This window comes from Ovis canadensis, chromosome 21 (genome assembly GCF_042477335.2).
Source record: "Ovis canadensis isolate MfBH-ARS-UI-01 breed Bighorn chromosome 21, ARS-UI_OviCan_v2, whole genome shotgun sequence".
Lineage (NCBI taxonomy): Eukaryota > Metazoa > Chordata > Mammalia > Artiodactyla > Bovidae > Ovis > Ovis canadensis.
In genome coordinates, this window is record NC_091265.1 from 66,012,466 (window position 1) to 66,027,516 (window position 15,051).

The following is a 15,051-nucleotide window of genomic DNA, read 5'->3' on the forward strand; positions in this document are numbered from 1 at the left end:
GAGTTGCAGAGTCGGACATGATTGAGTGACCGAGTACAACATGACTGACCTGGGGATTTGCCACATGGGACTGAGAGCTGCGTGTGGTGTAAGAGCGGGATCAAGTCCTCCCGTGATGCTGGGAAAGACCAAGGGCAGGAGGAAAAGGGGCAACAGAAGATGAGATGGTTGGATGGCATCACCGACTCAATGGACATGAGTTTGAGCAAACTCTGGAAGATGGTGAAGGACAGGGAGGCCTGGCGTGCTGCAGCCCGTGGGGTCACAAAGAGTCGGACACGACTGAGCGATGGAAAAACAAAAGCCGGCCCCTGCTCCTCAGTGCGAGGCTCTCCGGCTCCCCCGTCCATCCACCGGTCTTTCTGCATCAATACGCACTGTCTCATCAGCAGCTCTTGACAAGAGCGGCTCTCTCTTCACTGACACTGCTCTCCTCCAGGCCACGTCGCTAGGCCCGTGGTCACTGCTGAGTCCCCCCTCCACCTGGTCCATCGTCAGCACCCCCCACCACGTTTCATTCGGCGTCCAGGCCCCCCTCTTGTTCCCAGCTGCTCCCACTGTCTCCTTTGCTGGTTCCCCCTCGATTCTCTGACCTCATGCAGCCTGGACCCCTCGGGGCTAGTCTGTCTGCCCTTTGCTGGCAGTCACGTCTGACCTCCCTGCTCAGAAACTGCTGAGCGCTGATGACTCAAGTTTCTGTCTCAGCTTGGGTCTCTTCCCTCAACCCCCAACCGCTGAGCTGCTGCCCCTCGGCGGTGCCACTGCCCGTCCCCCGGGCAACATCCTCCCAGTATGACCCTAACCTCCCAAATGGACGGAGCTCCTGGGCTTCCTCCCCCGCCCCTCCTCCTGCTTCTGACCCATCTCGGTAGGTAACAGGCCGTCCTTTCGGCCAGTTTGGGCACATGTGAGTCAGTGTTAAGTCCTCCGCTGGACACCATTTTTCCAATCCACGAGGAAATCCTACAACCACCCCTCCCACCACAAAAGTCCTTCCGGAGCCCAGCTGCTTCTCACAGCCTCCTTGGTCACTGCCTGGTCCAGGCCATGCCAGCTCCCACGGCCGGATGGGAGCCCAAGCCTCCCCACTGGCCCACTGCCGCCCCCCTTGCAGGGCAGCTCCGCTCTGACCCCTGACCTCGTCCCTCCTGCCCCCCAGCCCCGCCTGGGCTCAGCTGAGTTAACAGGCTTCCTCGAGGCTTCCCTGATTGCAACACGCCTTCCTGTCACCCGAGGCCCCTCCCATGCCCCCACTTTCCCCACAGCCTTCTTCCTCCAGTGACCTGTGTGAGCGCCTTTATCGTGGGGTCACCTGCCTCCCCTGCCTGGAGGATAAACGCCACAGGGCAGGAAGCCAGTTTCCTTCCCTTCACTTCCACAGCACCCAGAGCTTGTCTGCCACAAGGGGGGTGCTCCCTGATCACGTACGGGGGCGAAGCGGACACACAGGGTCCCAGAGGGACCGACCCATGAGACACCAAGGAGAGGCTAAGGGTAGGGGCTGCCAATGCCAGTCTCCTCGACCCTCACCTCGGGCAGACCCCCATCACACACACACACACACACACACACACACACACACGCAGACACGTGCGCGCACACATACATGTACACACACGCACACATACATGTACACACACATGCCTGGGCCGGGGCTCTCCCTCCTGGGGCACCAAGGGCTGGGCTGGGACCAGTACAGAGAGCATCTCTGCTCTGTAATAAACGGACAAGCAACCTCTGCAGGGGGTAGGGGCCTCTCCACCCTTTCGGGCACCAGAGGGTCCCTTCTCAGAGGTCCCCTGCCACACTCAGGGGAAAGTCAAGGGTGTCAGCTTGCCTCCCACGAGCTCCAGCTCAGGACAGTCACAGCTGGATGCCAGATCAAGCCCGTGGCCCCTCCAACAGTTCACACTGCCTCATGCCCAGAACCCCCAGGGGCCTTGTAAATGTCTCTGAAGAAGACGATGCTCTAACTGTGTTTTCTTAGAGGCCCACTTCTGAGCACCACCGTTACAGATATCATGTCCCCACTGAGCATCGGGATCAGGCATGGTGATCAGGGGACACCAGCTTGGACTACCTCCCACCAAGTGCCAGAGTCCAGCCCAGCTAGGGCCTCAGTGACCCCTCCAACACCAGGGCCGGGTAACGACCGGTGCAAGGGTCCCAGTTCTGGGACTGTGTGGGGGACAGCCTTGGTCCCCAGGGGGCAGGGTCAGGTTCAAGGGCAAGATATGAACCTGCTTGGCCTCTGGCTTTACTCCTTCAGAACCACATCAGGGGAACCCAGCAAACATTTGTGGAATGGCTAGGAGAGGAGGCAGGGCAAAGGAAGGGCCACTCATCTGTGGACAGCAGGCTGACCAGCATGGGGGGTGGTGGTGGTCAAGGCCAGGGTCCTGGTTTATTTGGTAGTTACAGAAAAGAAAGGAATTCCAACCTTGCCTCTGTAAGCCACAGAACCTCGGTTTGACCCCCTTTAGGTGGGGAACTGGGGGGACCACTCAAGAGAAAGTGTCCCTGGGTGAGTCCCCTTGTGAAGATTCCCCTGTTCACATTCTGCTCAAATGTCACCTCCTCCAAGAGGCCTGGCCCCTGTCATCTGCCTCAAGGATTAAGTATGTACTGCTGCAGCTGCTGACCTCCAACACCCCCCCAAAGGGAGTCCAAGGTGAAGAAGAGAAACAGGGCACTTGGTGCTCAGGGGGAAAACTGGCAGACAAGTCTCCAGAGAGTTAGAGCCTTCAGGAACTGATTTTATGAGCCCAATTTTGGCATCTCCTCACACGTAGAAAAGCATTAAAACCCTTCATGGTGACACCTGTTCCTCACGACTAGCAAAGCTTCACAAGACTAGTAGAATCCTTCTGGGAAAATATGTGCTTGACCCCTTCACCAAAATCACATACGCTGACCATCCCCCTCTTCTTTGGAGCAGTTTCTCAGAGCTATCTGAGGTGCTGTCTTCTGGGCTGCAATCCTCATTTTGCCCCCAAATAAAACTTAGTCGCCACTCACACACTGTGCGTTTTTAAAGTCGACAGTTCATGGCAACCGACGAAGTTACCCAGAGTAGACTGGAGCCTTGGTATACGACCAGAGGCCTCTCATACCTGTCCGCCTCCTTGGAGAGTCCAGACAAATCTGGGTAGGTGAACAGTGAAGTCTAGTATGCTGCAGTCATTGGGGTCCCAAAGAGTTGGAACAACAACTCCTGGTTCTCGGATCTCCTGTATTGATCGATAATCCTGAGTTTTATTTGGTGGTGGAACAGGTACCTGCCCCCTTCCAACTGAAAGATACTGGCAGGGGGGTGGGGTGCAAAGATGCTGGTTGACCCAAACCAGGGCACACTCACCTAAGGTCTAGATACTGGGTGGGGCTCTGTTGAAAGATACCAGGGTTTGCTCAGTTGTAGGAGACTTGAGTGGTCTTGGCTGAAGTGGTTAGGTAAGAGGCTAATCTGACACTTTTCCTCAATAGAAAAGCTACCTTAATAGAATTTGTCAGGATAAAAGTGAAGATATTTATGACATGACAGCTTTGCTCCAAAGGAAAGGGACAACGTTCACGCTGTGCAACTTTTTAAGTCGACACCCCCATATCAGTCACTTCCTGGCATATTCTCCTGCTGCATTTCCTTCTTCACGTGACCTTCTCTGAAATGACCTGTCCGAATTCCTTTCCTTGGTAACACCCACCCGCTCCTTTAGCTGCGACCCAGGGTGGAGGATGGAGCTGATCCTCCCCTTAGGCAGCAGGAACTCAGCTCCCAGGCTGAGGGGTCACTGAGGCCTCAGACAGGGCTGTGCATTAGCCAGACCGAGGGACTCGCTCTCCTACCCCAGAAGCTGGTAAAAACTGATCCCAAATGGCTGAACTGTGACCTGCTGTCCCCTTCCCTCCTACACACACACACACACACACACACACACACACACACACTCTCCATGGCAGCCTTTGAGATTTGCCACAACGTCGGGATGGTGCCAATTTACAGAGGAGGAGAGCCCAGGGTTACCAGGGCCGGGCCAGGCCAGGTGCTGCTCTGGGGCGCGGCACTGGGGCTGGGAGGGCTGTCGCGGCGCTGGGGCTGGGAGGGCTGTGGGCCACCTGGAGAATGAGGGCGGCTGGAGCCTCCAGAGAGACCACCTGGGAGACTCCCGGGCGAAGGAAGAGCTGGGGACAAGGGCGCCCAGGGAGGGAGCAGGTGGAGCAGGGAGCTCTGGGGAGCCCTGGGGAGCCAGCCGCGCGCCCGAGGCGGGGAAGGAGCCACGGCTCCGGGAGCCACGCCCGGCTGAGGGGTCCAGCGAGGCCAGGCCCGGTCCCCTTCTGCCCCGACAGGGTCGTGGCAATTCTCCGGGTCAGCACGTGGCCCGAAGGGGGACAGGCGGACGCGCGCCCGAGCAGACGCAGCAGATCCCAGTGGCGGGTGGCCCCGCCCCGCGCCGGCCCGGCCCCGCCCCTCATCGCTCAGGCCCCGCCCCGCGCCGGCCCGGCCCCGCCCCGCATCTCTCAGGCCCCGCCCCGCGCCGGCCCGGCCCCGCCCCCGTCGCCGGCCGCAGCCCACGTGACCAGCCCCGGTGCAAACAAGCGGGTCAGCTGACGCGGCCCAACTGCGCCGTCATCCCGGCTATAAGCGCGCGACCTCCCGGGCTCTCCGCTTCGACCGGGCCGCCGCCGCCATGCAGACGCCCAGCCTGCTGCCGCTGCTGCTCGCCCTCGGCCTACTGGCCGCGCCCGCCGCTGCGGTCATCAGGTGAGCCGCGCAGCTCGCGCACCCCGCGGACGCCCGCGCACCCCTGTGCCCCGGCCGGGGTGCAGCTGGGCTCCCCCGGGGCCTAACCCTCCTGTGGGGCCTACCCGCGGGCGGGGCGGGGGAGCTCTGCAGGTGCGGGAGTCCGTGCGTCCTCTCCTCCCTGCCATCATGGGGTGGGGACCGGAGGTAGCAGGAGGGCTGTGACTGGGAGTCGGCTCAGCTTCCCCAGGACAGGTAGGGTGGGAGCCTGTGCTCAGGGGCCCGCACTCGGCTGGAAGACGGGAGACCCAGAGGCAGGCCCAGAGGCCCCTGAGCTTGGGTAAGTCTTTTTTGCGCCTAGGGTTTCCTTTCCCAGCTGTGAACTGGGCCTGGCCTCATCCCGGTCTGTTCAGCCTATGAGATCTTCCCACAGGCCCTGGGCCGGTTGGAGGACCCTCTGGACACCAGGAGGCCCTCAGGGTCGTGAGGGAGTCAGCCTAAGGATGGACCTGGGGGAGTGGCCCAGCTGGCCAGGCCCTGGGCCGCTTCCCCCACTGCTGGGCTGGGGCTCTGTCCCACCAACACCTGCTGCCTCAGTAAAGACCACGCCCTCCCCAGGCTTGGGGGCCCCCACTGGATCCAGCGAGCCCGAGGACTATCAGGCTGGTCCAGGGCTGTGCCATGCTGCGTCAGCAAGACAGAGGGTCCCCCCACCCTCCAGGCCTTGCCAGGCAGGCTGCTTGCCCAGCAGGAGAGGGATGCAGAGGGCCCACCCTCTTCTACCCTGCCCCCACCCTTACCCAGGCCTGCAGCCTTAGTGCTGGACCTGGGCCGGCATTCTTCCAGCTCTGCTGTGGGCCTTTGCCTGTGGGCAGGTGGGTGGGGTCTCGGGGCTGCAGCAGACTTGCGCCTTGCCAAAAGGCTGGCTTGTGTGGGCCCCTGTGTAGGCCGTGGCCTGGGGGCAGGTAGCCCTAGCTGGAGCAGTTGTGGGGAGCAGCTGCAGGCCTGAACCTGCCCTGGCCTCACCCCCAGGCCTTCCACTGGGGACACGAGCCTGGAGCTTCTCAGGTTGGGGCAGCTGAACCGGAGCCCCCACATCTTCATGTCCGGGGGAACTGCTGGCATCTGTCTCCTTAGTTACTGGAGGGTGTGGCCCCCTCCCCCGCCCCCAGACAAGAAGCCCAGGCTCTCCCAGCCTGTCCCTTCTTAGGCAAGAGGCCAGGCCCACATCTCCCTGGAGCATGCCCTTGGCCTGCTGGGAGGAGCCACTGCGACCTTGAACTCGCAGATCCGCAGGCTGGGGAGACGCTTCATCCAGCAGCTCCTCTTGCTCAGGTGGTCTTCTGTGCCACTTCCTGGGGCAAGTTCAGACCCCTGTGGAGCTGGGGGTGGAGAAGGACCCCTCACGCTGCCCCTGCTGCTGGGCAGACCACCCAGGCTGGCGTGTGCTGGGCGGTGGGGCTCCTGGGAAGGGTCCTCCAAGGAGGGGCACCGGGCCCTGCATGGAGTGTGGCCAGCCTAGCAGCCCGCACCTCCAGGTCCCAGGTGTCAACCTTGACCTCCAGCGGCCTGCTTAATGGGGAGAGAGTGACGGGGTTCAGTGCGGCCTGGGGTGAGGCCTGGAAGGAAAGGGGGGTCCTTTGAGGGGTCTGGGGGTGGTCAGGGAAACCTGGCTGCTCGGAGTGGGTGGCTTGGAAGTCCCCTCTGGTGGCCAGAAGGTGGCCCCCCCGCAAGTCAGATAGGTGAGCTGGGACCCATCTCTGGGGTGTCTAGATGATGCGGGCCACGCAGATGGGGCCCCCGGAGGGCTTTGGGCAGACACGATAGCTGACCGCTGACCCTGGACCCACTCAGAGTGGGGACGGGAGACCACAGCGGTGCGTGTTGGAGCCCCCAGTGTCTGGGGGGTGGTGGGGAGCAGGCGTGCTGGGCCTCCAGCTTGGTCGTGGGTGTGGGAGCCTCCCGGTGGGCTGTGCACCAGCCAGCCCTGACGAGCCTGACCTCCGTCTTGACAGGATCCCACTGCAGAAGTTCACGTCCATCCGCCGGACCATGTCGGAGGCGATGGGCCCCGTGGAGCACCTGATCGCCAAGGGCCCCATCTCGAAATATGCCACCGGGGAGCCTGCTGTGAGGCAGGGGCCGATTCCCGAGCTGCTCAAGAACTACATGGACGTGAGTGTGGGGCCCGGGGAGGCAGCCTGGGGCTGGGGGAATGGGCTGACTGCCCACAGCGCTGCAGGCAGGAGCTGGCTCTCAGGAAACGTTCCTGAGCTGGTGTGGGTTTTGGTGAAATCCTCTGTTCTCAGCCTCCAGTGGTTTGCGAGCGTCAGCCGTGTGGGGGGCAGGGCTTCCACCCAGACACCCTTGTGATGGGCGTTTCCACGACTCCCTCCCTCCTGACTGAGGGCTGTGACCTCCCTGGCCCCAGCTCCGGGCGCCCCTGCCCGTCCTGGCCCAGGGGGCTAGGAGGGTTGGCTGGAGCAGCCTGAGCGCCTCCCTGACGTCTGCTTCCCTGCCTGCCACTGAGCATCAGCTCAGAGCCGGGCTGGCATCTTCATCCTGGTGGCCATCCCCACGGGACTGCCCTAGCGCCTGCAGCACGTGGGGGAGCCGGCCCGGCACGGAGGAGCCCGGAATCAGGCCCGGGCCTGCCTGCGAGGCTGTGGGCGGGGGCCGGGGGTCCCTGAGCTCAGTTCACTTGGGCCCGCCTGCCTGGGGGGCACCCACCGCCCTGGAGCCCCTGTGCTGTCTCGCCTGTCTTGCTGGAAGGCCTGTGGCAGCCGCAGCCCCGTCCCTGCACCCTGCCTTCCTGTTCGGTCAGTGACCAGCCCGTGTGCCCCACTGCTCGCAGAGGGGGAGACCAGCTCAGAGGTGGGACATTGTGGAACACACAGCGTGCTGGGGCAGGTCACCCTGGTCCCAGCTCTGGGGCCAGGCCCTCTGGGGCTGCCCAGGTGACATCCTCTCCACGCCGCCCACTCCCTGAGTCTTGGGAAGCCAGCCCCTCGCTGCCCTCCGGCCTCTGGGCCACTCAGGTTTAGGGCATGTAGCTGTGCCCTCTGTCCTGCCTGGCTGGAGCCCGGGCCAGGAAGCTGTGGCCTCTTGCAGGCATGTGATCAGGCGGGGGGCGGGGGGGTCTGCCTGGGCCTGACCAGTTCCTGATTCCTGCCCCCCAGCATGCACGCACACGGACACGCATGTGCACGCATGCCACGGGTATGGAGATTTGCTGAGTCATTCTCGGACCCCCCCAGCCCCCCCCCACCCCAAGTCTGGACACTTCTGCTGGGTCATGAGTCAGTGGCGGCTGCTGCTCCCTGGAGCCAAGTGGCCGGAGAGAGACGCCCAGAGGGGCTGGAGCCGGAGCCCTGCAGTGACCCGGGGCCCGGCCTCCGTCCCTGAGATGGCAGGGCCCAGTGGACCCCAGACTCACAGACGCCCGTGCCCCTGATCTCTGAGGGGCCGAGGACGGGGTCCTCCTGGAGGCGTGTTCCCCCCACATGCTCACCAGAGCCCTCACCCCTCATCTGGGCCTCCCTCCAGGCTGCCTCTGCTGCCCCGTGTGCACAGGGGAAACTGAGGCCCAGGGTAGTGGGGGCAGCGTGCCCGGCACTGAGGGACTCGGCCTGCCTGTGTGCCGCCGCCTCGGGGTTCCCTGGAGCCCTCTGCCCAGGGCCCTCCAGGATCAGCCATGGGGGATCCTCAGTCTTCCCTCATGCTGGGGAGGAGGCCTTCCCTCCTAGAGCCCTGGACCCTACCGAGGGCTTGGGCGGAGATGCTGGGGTGGGCAGCTGAGACAGCCTGCCTGGCCCTGGGCCCCTGGTCTGGTCTGGGCCTTCTCTTGGTCCTGCGGGGAGCCCCGCACTCTGCCCTGACAGACCCCCCCCCCCCCAGGCCCAGTACTACGGGGAGATCGGCATCGGGACGCCCCCGCAGTGCTTCACCGTCGTCTTCGACACCGGCTCTGCCAACCTGTGGGTCCCGTCCATCCACTGCAAGCTGCTGGACATCGCCTGCTGTGAGTCCGTCTGTCCCAGGGGCCTGCCGTGGCCCCGGGCCGGGGCGTGCCGCCCCCACCCCGCTGCTTGCTCTCCCCTCAGGCGCTGGAGGCCAGCCATCCAGCCTCAGCCCACCCTCTCCCGTCTTAGGGCAGAGATGTCCCGGTGGGCCTCCTGGGCCACCTGCCGCTCCCGCCTCTCGGCCACACCCAACAGGCAGCCCCTCCAGATTCTCCACCCTTCTCCCTTCCTTGATGCAGGGCCAGGACCATGGGGGTCGTGGGCTGGACCACCCGCCCGGGGGCCTGCGGGATGGGCTGCGAGGGCTGGGAGGGTTGAGGCTGCAGCTGGGGCTGGGCAGGTGGGCCGACAGTCCCACTCGGCGCAGGGGTTCACCACAAATACAACAGTGACAAGTCCAGCACGTACGTGAAGAACGGCACGACCTTCGACATCCACTACGGCTCGGGCAGCCTCTCAGGGTACCTGAGCCAGGACACTGTGTCGGTGAGTGTCTCGGGGCTGCTCGCCAGGCCGGGGGCTTCACCCCTGACCCCAGGGACAGGCAGGGGCCCACTGAGCAGGGGAGCCAGGGTCTCAGCTGAGCAGAGACCCGGAGGTGAAACAGCTGGGCGAGCTTGGTGGGGGGACGTGACGGGGGCACGTGGTCCCATGTGCAGGCCAGGTGATGCTGGAAGGGCTGGCAGGAACGGCAGGCCAAGAGCCCCAGACTGCAGAAGTGAGAGTGCCGGGCGCGGGTCTGGGCCCAGGACTGGCGAGTGGCGAGGCTCCTAGCCGCACAGCCAGGCAGAGGAGCCGGCGGATGGTGAGGGGCCACCGCAGCCAGAGCTGCTGGCCAGGGGCAGCTGCCAAGGGTGTCGGGCAGGATGCTGGGCAGCGTCTGGGGAGGGCTGCAGGGCGGAGGCCCTGGTGCCTGGCCACAGGAGGTATCTGGGTTGGGAGCTGCGGGGAGCAGAGCAGAAGTTAGTCCCCTCCCAGCCCCCAGCCCTAGGAAGGCCGCGGGAGGCCTGTCCCGAGCCTTGGTGGCTGGAGAACCCTTCCTCCAGCCGGCCTGGTGGGCCCCCGCAGCTCCCTGCCGGCTGCCCTCCCCTTCCGCGTCCGCCTGGCGGGAGTGGGGGGCCTCTGCCAGGCTCTCTTTGAGCCTGAGACAGGATGTCGCGCACCCGTCCTCCGCCCCCAGCGTCAACCCCAAGCAGCCCTTTCTCCCCACATCCTGCCCTGTGTGTGTCTGCATCCTCCGCCCTGGCTTGGGGGAGGGGGTATCTTGGCCTTGAGTCCACGGTTAGATCCAGGGTTCCCCAAGGGCAGGGTAGGCCAGTGGGAGGGCCTGAGCTCAGGAGGAGCGCGCTGCTCCCTGCTCCCCGGCTTTGCACCCGTCCTTGAAACTGGCCCAGCGGAGCGTGGGCCCCGCACCCCTGCTGTCCTCTCCCGGCTCCAGTGCAGGGTCAGCAGCCCTTTCTCCGGGACCGAGTCCCGAGCGCCAGATGACGGGCACCGACCGAGCTGGCTTTCGTGGCCGTAGCTGCCCGTGCAGGGACGGGGGTGAGGAGCCACCTGGGGCCCAGGGTCGGGCTTGGTGTCCACACGGTGCCCGACGCCTGCTCGCCCTCCCCGCGGCCCGCAGGTGCCCTGTAACCCGTCCTCGTCCAGCCCGGGCGGCGTCACGGTGCAGAGACAGACCTTCGGGGAGGCCATCAAGCAGCCGGGCGTGGTCTTCATCGCGGCCAAGTTTGACGGCATCCTGGGCATGGCCTACCCCCGCATCTCCGTCAACAACGTGCTGCCTGTCTTCGACAACCTGATGCAGCAGAAGCTGGTGGACAAGAACGTCTTCTCCTTCTTCCTGAACAGGTGTGGGGGTGGGGCTTCATCGTGCCGGCTCTCCCCGTGGTCCCCTGCCAGGCGCTGAGCCGCGGCTCTCACTGCCCAATGCGTTGGCACCCTCTCACAAGCGGACAAAGAGTCCATACCGAAGGCTGGGTCTCCCCGGGGTCCCCGAACCAGGGTCCTCGAACCAGGGTCCTCCAGCCGGGCAGCCCTGGATCCGGGCTCTTGGTCATTGGGCCTGCCGCCTCTGACAGCCCGAGCTGGGCCAGGACCCTTCCGGTCAGTCTGCCTGGTGTTCCTGGGCCCGGTGACGGGGCAGGGCTGGTCCCTGCCCCTGGGTCATTTTCAGCCCAGAGGGGATCAGGCCACGAGCCCTGATCTGTGCCAGGAGCTCTGGAGGCAAGGGGGCCAGGGCTTTCCCATGAGGGTGACCCGAGAGAGCTCAGGGCGATGCTCCCACGTTGTAGAAGCAACACTTGATGCCGGTCACGCTGGGGAGGGGTTGTTGGAAAGGGGTCTCAGTCCCCCAGCCCCTGGCCTTTTCCTAGGACGGTGCTACAGGTCCTGGGAGGGAGCCCCCAAGGGGGCAGTGTGCAGAGGTGGTAAGGGGGGGCCATGGGCAGGGGGTGGGCTGGGCAGCCTGCCGCTCCTGGTCACTGGTCACCACGCCCCACATGCCCCGTCTCGGTCTGACCCTGGGCCCTTCTGGTGGAATTCCAGCTCAGAGCCTTTGGCCTGGTCTCTGTATGGATGCTGGCCTCTGCCCCTTGCTCAGTCAGTGGCAAAAACAGCAGCTGCTGGGGCCAAGCCACCCGCTAAGTGCTGGGTGCCTGTGAGCTCTCGGGTCCCAGGGAGGCAGGCGAGGTACAGAGGACCCAGGAGCTCGGCCAGGCCTGAGGTCGGGACAGATGGCCCAGCTCTGTGACTCCCCAGGCGCGGGCGCGGGCGCGGGCAGGAAGTGGGGGCAGGGCGGCTGGCTTGCAAGGGCAGGGCTGAGGAGGGTACCGTGTGTCCTCCACATGTGGGTGGTGGAGGTGACGGGAGGTGGCGGCCACAGCGATGGGCGGAGGACAAGTTTGGCGAGTGCCAGAGACAGCTGGGCAGATGATGCTGAAACCACGAGTGTGACTAAGAGGTGGGGAGGGTCGGAAGCTGAAATCTGAAGTGGGAGCTGGTCTTACGGTGGTTTGGGTGGAGGGCGTCCTCCAGAGCGGCAGGTGCAGAGGGCCTGGGGCAGGCGCAGTGGCTCCGCCCCGCTCAGGGCAGCCAGCCCTCCTCCTGGGAGCCCCTGGTTTTCCTTCCAGGCCTGTGAGGTCCCCGCCCCAGGGCCCCTAGCATTCGCGTCCTCCTCTGCCTGCTGGCCCAACCCTGGCCGTCCTCGGGGGGCAGACTGGGACCCCTCGCGGTCCAGGCAGGATCTCCTGTCAGGAAGGAGCTTGGCCTGTGGTCCCCGGGGTGTGAGATTGGAGCACTCCCCCACCTCCCCCCCGCTGGCTCCTCCCACCCCCGCACGCCCAGGAAGGGCCCCTCTCTGGGTCACCTTCTGAGGGCCCCGCACCTGCCCTGACCCCCGTGCCCATCCAGCCCGGCCACCTGCAGGCTGGACGCCTGGCACAGAGGTGGGCAGGGCATCTGACTGCCGCCTCCTCCCTGGCAGGGACCCGAAAGCCCAGCCCGGGGGAGAGCTGATGCTGGGCGGGACCGACTCCAAGTACTACAGAGGCAGCCTGACCTACCACAACGTCACCCGCAAGGCCTACTGGCAGATCCACATGGACCAGTGAGCGTGGGGCGCGGTCCCGCCTTTGGCTCCGCAGGGTGGGGCGTGGCTCGTGGGGTCCCTGCCCGTGGCCTTGCATGCGGCAGGGGCTTCTGGGGCACCAGGGGGCTGGCCCGGGGGACCTGGGCCCCGTGTCCCGCCAGCCCCAGGTGCTTCCTGCCACCTCCCGATGTCCAGCCAGTGGGCCCCCTGCACACAGCCCCCTCGGGTGACCTGTCCTTGGCTCCTCCGGCCCCCTCCCCACGCCCCCTAAACCTGCTCACGACCCAGTCCTCCGGGGGCGGGCGGGGGCTCCGGGGCCCTGGGAGGGGACTCATGCCCCGCCCCTCCCCGCAGGCTGGACGTGGGCAGCAGTCTGACCGTGTGCAAGGGGGGCTGTGAGGCTATCGTGGACACGGGCACGTCCCTGATGGTGGGCCCTGTGGAGGAGGTGCGAGAGCTACAGAAGGCCATCGGGGCTGTGCCGCTGATCCAGGGCGAGGTGAGCGCCGGCAGGGCTGGGGAGGCGGGCAGCCCCAGCGCCGGGCCCGCCCCGTACACCGGCTCCCCTCTCCCCACTCTCTGCAGTACATGATTTCCTGCGAGAAGGTGTCCAGCCTGCCTCAGGTCACCCTGAAACTGGGCGGCAAGGACTACACGCTGTCCCCGGAGGACTACACGCTCAAGGTGAGCGGGGCCCGCAGGGCGCGGGGTGCAGGCGCCCTGGCGCGCGGCCCGGGCGGCGGCCAGTGGTGACCGGTGTTGCTGGCACAGGTGTCGCAGGCCGGGACGACCGTGTGCCTGAGCGGCTTCATGGGCATGGACATCCCCCCGCCCGGCGGGCCGCTCTGGATCCTGGGCGACGTCTTCATCGGGCGCTATTACACCGTGTTCGACCGCGACCAGAACCGGGTGGGCTTGGCTGAGGCTGCCCGGCTCTAGCTGGCCCCCGCCCGCTGCTGGAGTCTGGAGGAGGAGGCTGCCCCGCCACACACACCCACACACACTCACGCTCACACTGCACTCACACTCACACCACACCGATTATCCCGAGGCCCGTCGGGCCGCAGTTCTGCTCTGTGGGTTCCCCTCCCTGCTGTCTGAAATGCTGCTTGCTGGTCTGTCTGTCTGTCTGTCTGATGGAGAGGCGGCCTGGGGCAGCCGGCAGCTCCGGTGCACAGAGTCCTCTCTCTGACTTGGAAGACACAGCTTGTTGGGCGGCTGTGTCCCGGGACCCCTGCCCTGGGTGATTCCCTTGGGCCCAGCTACCCTCCTGGTCGCTCCGCCCCACAGCTCGGGCCCCTGCCGCCCGCCTGTTCATCCTGGACGCCCTGAGGAAGGGCCCGCCAAGGCCTGAGGACAAGCTGGCAAGGGTGGCAGGGACCAGAAGCCAGTCCCACGAAGCCTGCAGGGCCGTGTGGGGGCTCGCCTTGTCGCGCAGGGCGACCAGGGCATTCTCTGGCCCTGGGGAGGGGGGTGGCACTGGATGGGAGGGGGCTGGGGCCGGCCTTCTCTGCGGCTGCCCCTTTCTTGAGTGGCTGGGAGCCAAAGTTGGCACGAAAATAAAGCCGTTGAGGCCTCTGCCCCAGTGTCGGCGTGTTTTGTGCCTAGTGGGGAGGGCGTGCTCCCCGTGGAGGCGGGGGAGGAGCTGGTGCTCGCAGCCCTGCCCTCACCTCAAAGGGAGGGCGGGCTCAGTCTGGGGTGCTTGGGGCCCAGGCCAGGCCCGGACCGGACACTTCGGCCTCCCGCCCAGCCTCGTGGCCGAGGTTCTGCTGCTGGGGGTGCCAGCTCTTGGGGGGCTCCGATGCAGTGACCCGTGAGGGGGGCCTGGCTGGGGGCCTGTCTGATGAGCACCTGCACCGAGGCATGGTTTTCGGGCCCAGGCAAGAGCCCACCACACCTCCTTAGAAAGTGTTCCCCGAGTCCCCTGCACACCTGACTGGGGCCTTGGGAGGGGCCTGATGGGGCGGGTGGCGCCTGGGCAGCCTGCCTCCCTCCCGGGCCTCCTCGCCAGCCCGTGGAAGCAGTGTCTCCGTGAGTAAGCCCTGCCAATCCTGAGCAGGCCAGCCTGTGTCCTGGGGTGGCAGGGTCCACCCAGGAGTGCCCTCAGGCTGGTCTGGCCTGTTTGCTAGAGGCCGTGGGGGTTGGTCAGAGCGGTTGCAGAGCCAGGAGGTTTTGAGGGATAAATAGGAGCCTGTGAACGCTTGGTGAGGCAGATGCCTCCGGGATAGGTAACTCTGGACCCTGTGTGGAGCCCACCCCCCCTGCAGGGTAGGGCTCTGATGTGACGTTTGTCCCCGTTCTGGTACCATCTCAGCCGGCAGGGCTGTGGCTGTCACCGGCCTGGCCCCAGGGAGCCTGGAGACCACACCCCAGAGCCGGGCCCTCGCAGGCGTCTTCCAGAGTTGCAAGAGGGATCGTGAGCGCGTGCCCAGTGTTCCCTGCACCTGAAATTTGAGCCAGGAGTGGGCAGAGCTCTGCAGGGCTGCAGGGCTCCTGGGAGACAGTTGTCAGCACTGCAACCTGGGAGCCTGCAGGGCGGAGCTGCCAGGAAGGAGGCCACCCTCCCCTCACGCCCCGCCCCTTGACCGAGCAGGCCTCTCTGTCCTCAAAGCCTCCCACCCCCGCAAGGCTGGCAGGGGCCCCCTCCTCCGCCTGCCTCACTCATGGAGACTGGGCAGAAGGGGGCCCATGTGTCCTCCCCT

General features: G+C 65.5%; 1 protein-coding gene across 1 annotated transcript; it reads left to right on the forward strand.

Moving 5' to 3' along the window:
* Window positions 1–4,526: 4,526 nt before the first annotated feature.
* Window positions 4,527–13,929, forward strand: CTSD (cathepsin D). The gene is made up of 9 exons (XM_069565819.1): window positions 4,527–4,759; window positions 6,754–6,913; window positions 8,636–8,759; window positions 9,128–9,246; window positions 10,385–10,611; window positions 12,245–12,367; window positions 12,704–12,848; window positions 12,935–13,033; window positions 13,121–13,929. Exons 1-9 carry the CDS (start codon window positions 4,686–4,688, stop codon window positions 13,286–13,288), a joined length of 1,239 nt encoding a protein of 412 aa, XP_069421920.1. The 5' UTR covers window positions 4,527–4,685; the 3' UTR covers window positions 13,289–13,929.
* Window positions 13,930–15,051: the final 1,122 nt, after the last annotated feature.

Bases quoted from the DNA above. Each gene is read 5' to 3' on its own strand.
- CTSD (XM_069565819.1), top strand. From the start codon at position 4,686: ATGCAGACGCCCAGCCTGCTGCCGCTGCTGCTCGCCCTCGGCCTACTG. The intron at 8,760-9,127 runs GTGAGTCCGTCT...CACTCGGCGCAG, and splicing joins GCTGCTGGACATCGCCTGCT to GGGTTCACCACAAATACAAC. The intron at 13,034-13,120 runs GTGAGCGGGGCC...TTGCTGGCACAG, and splicing joins CGGAGGACTACACGCTCAAG to GTGTCGCAGGCCGGGACGAC.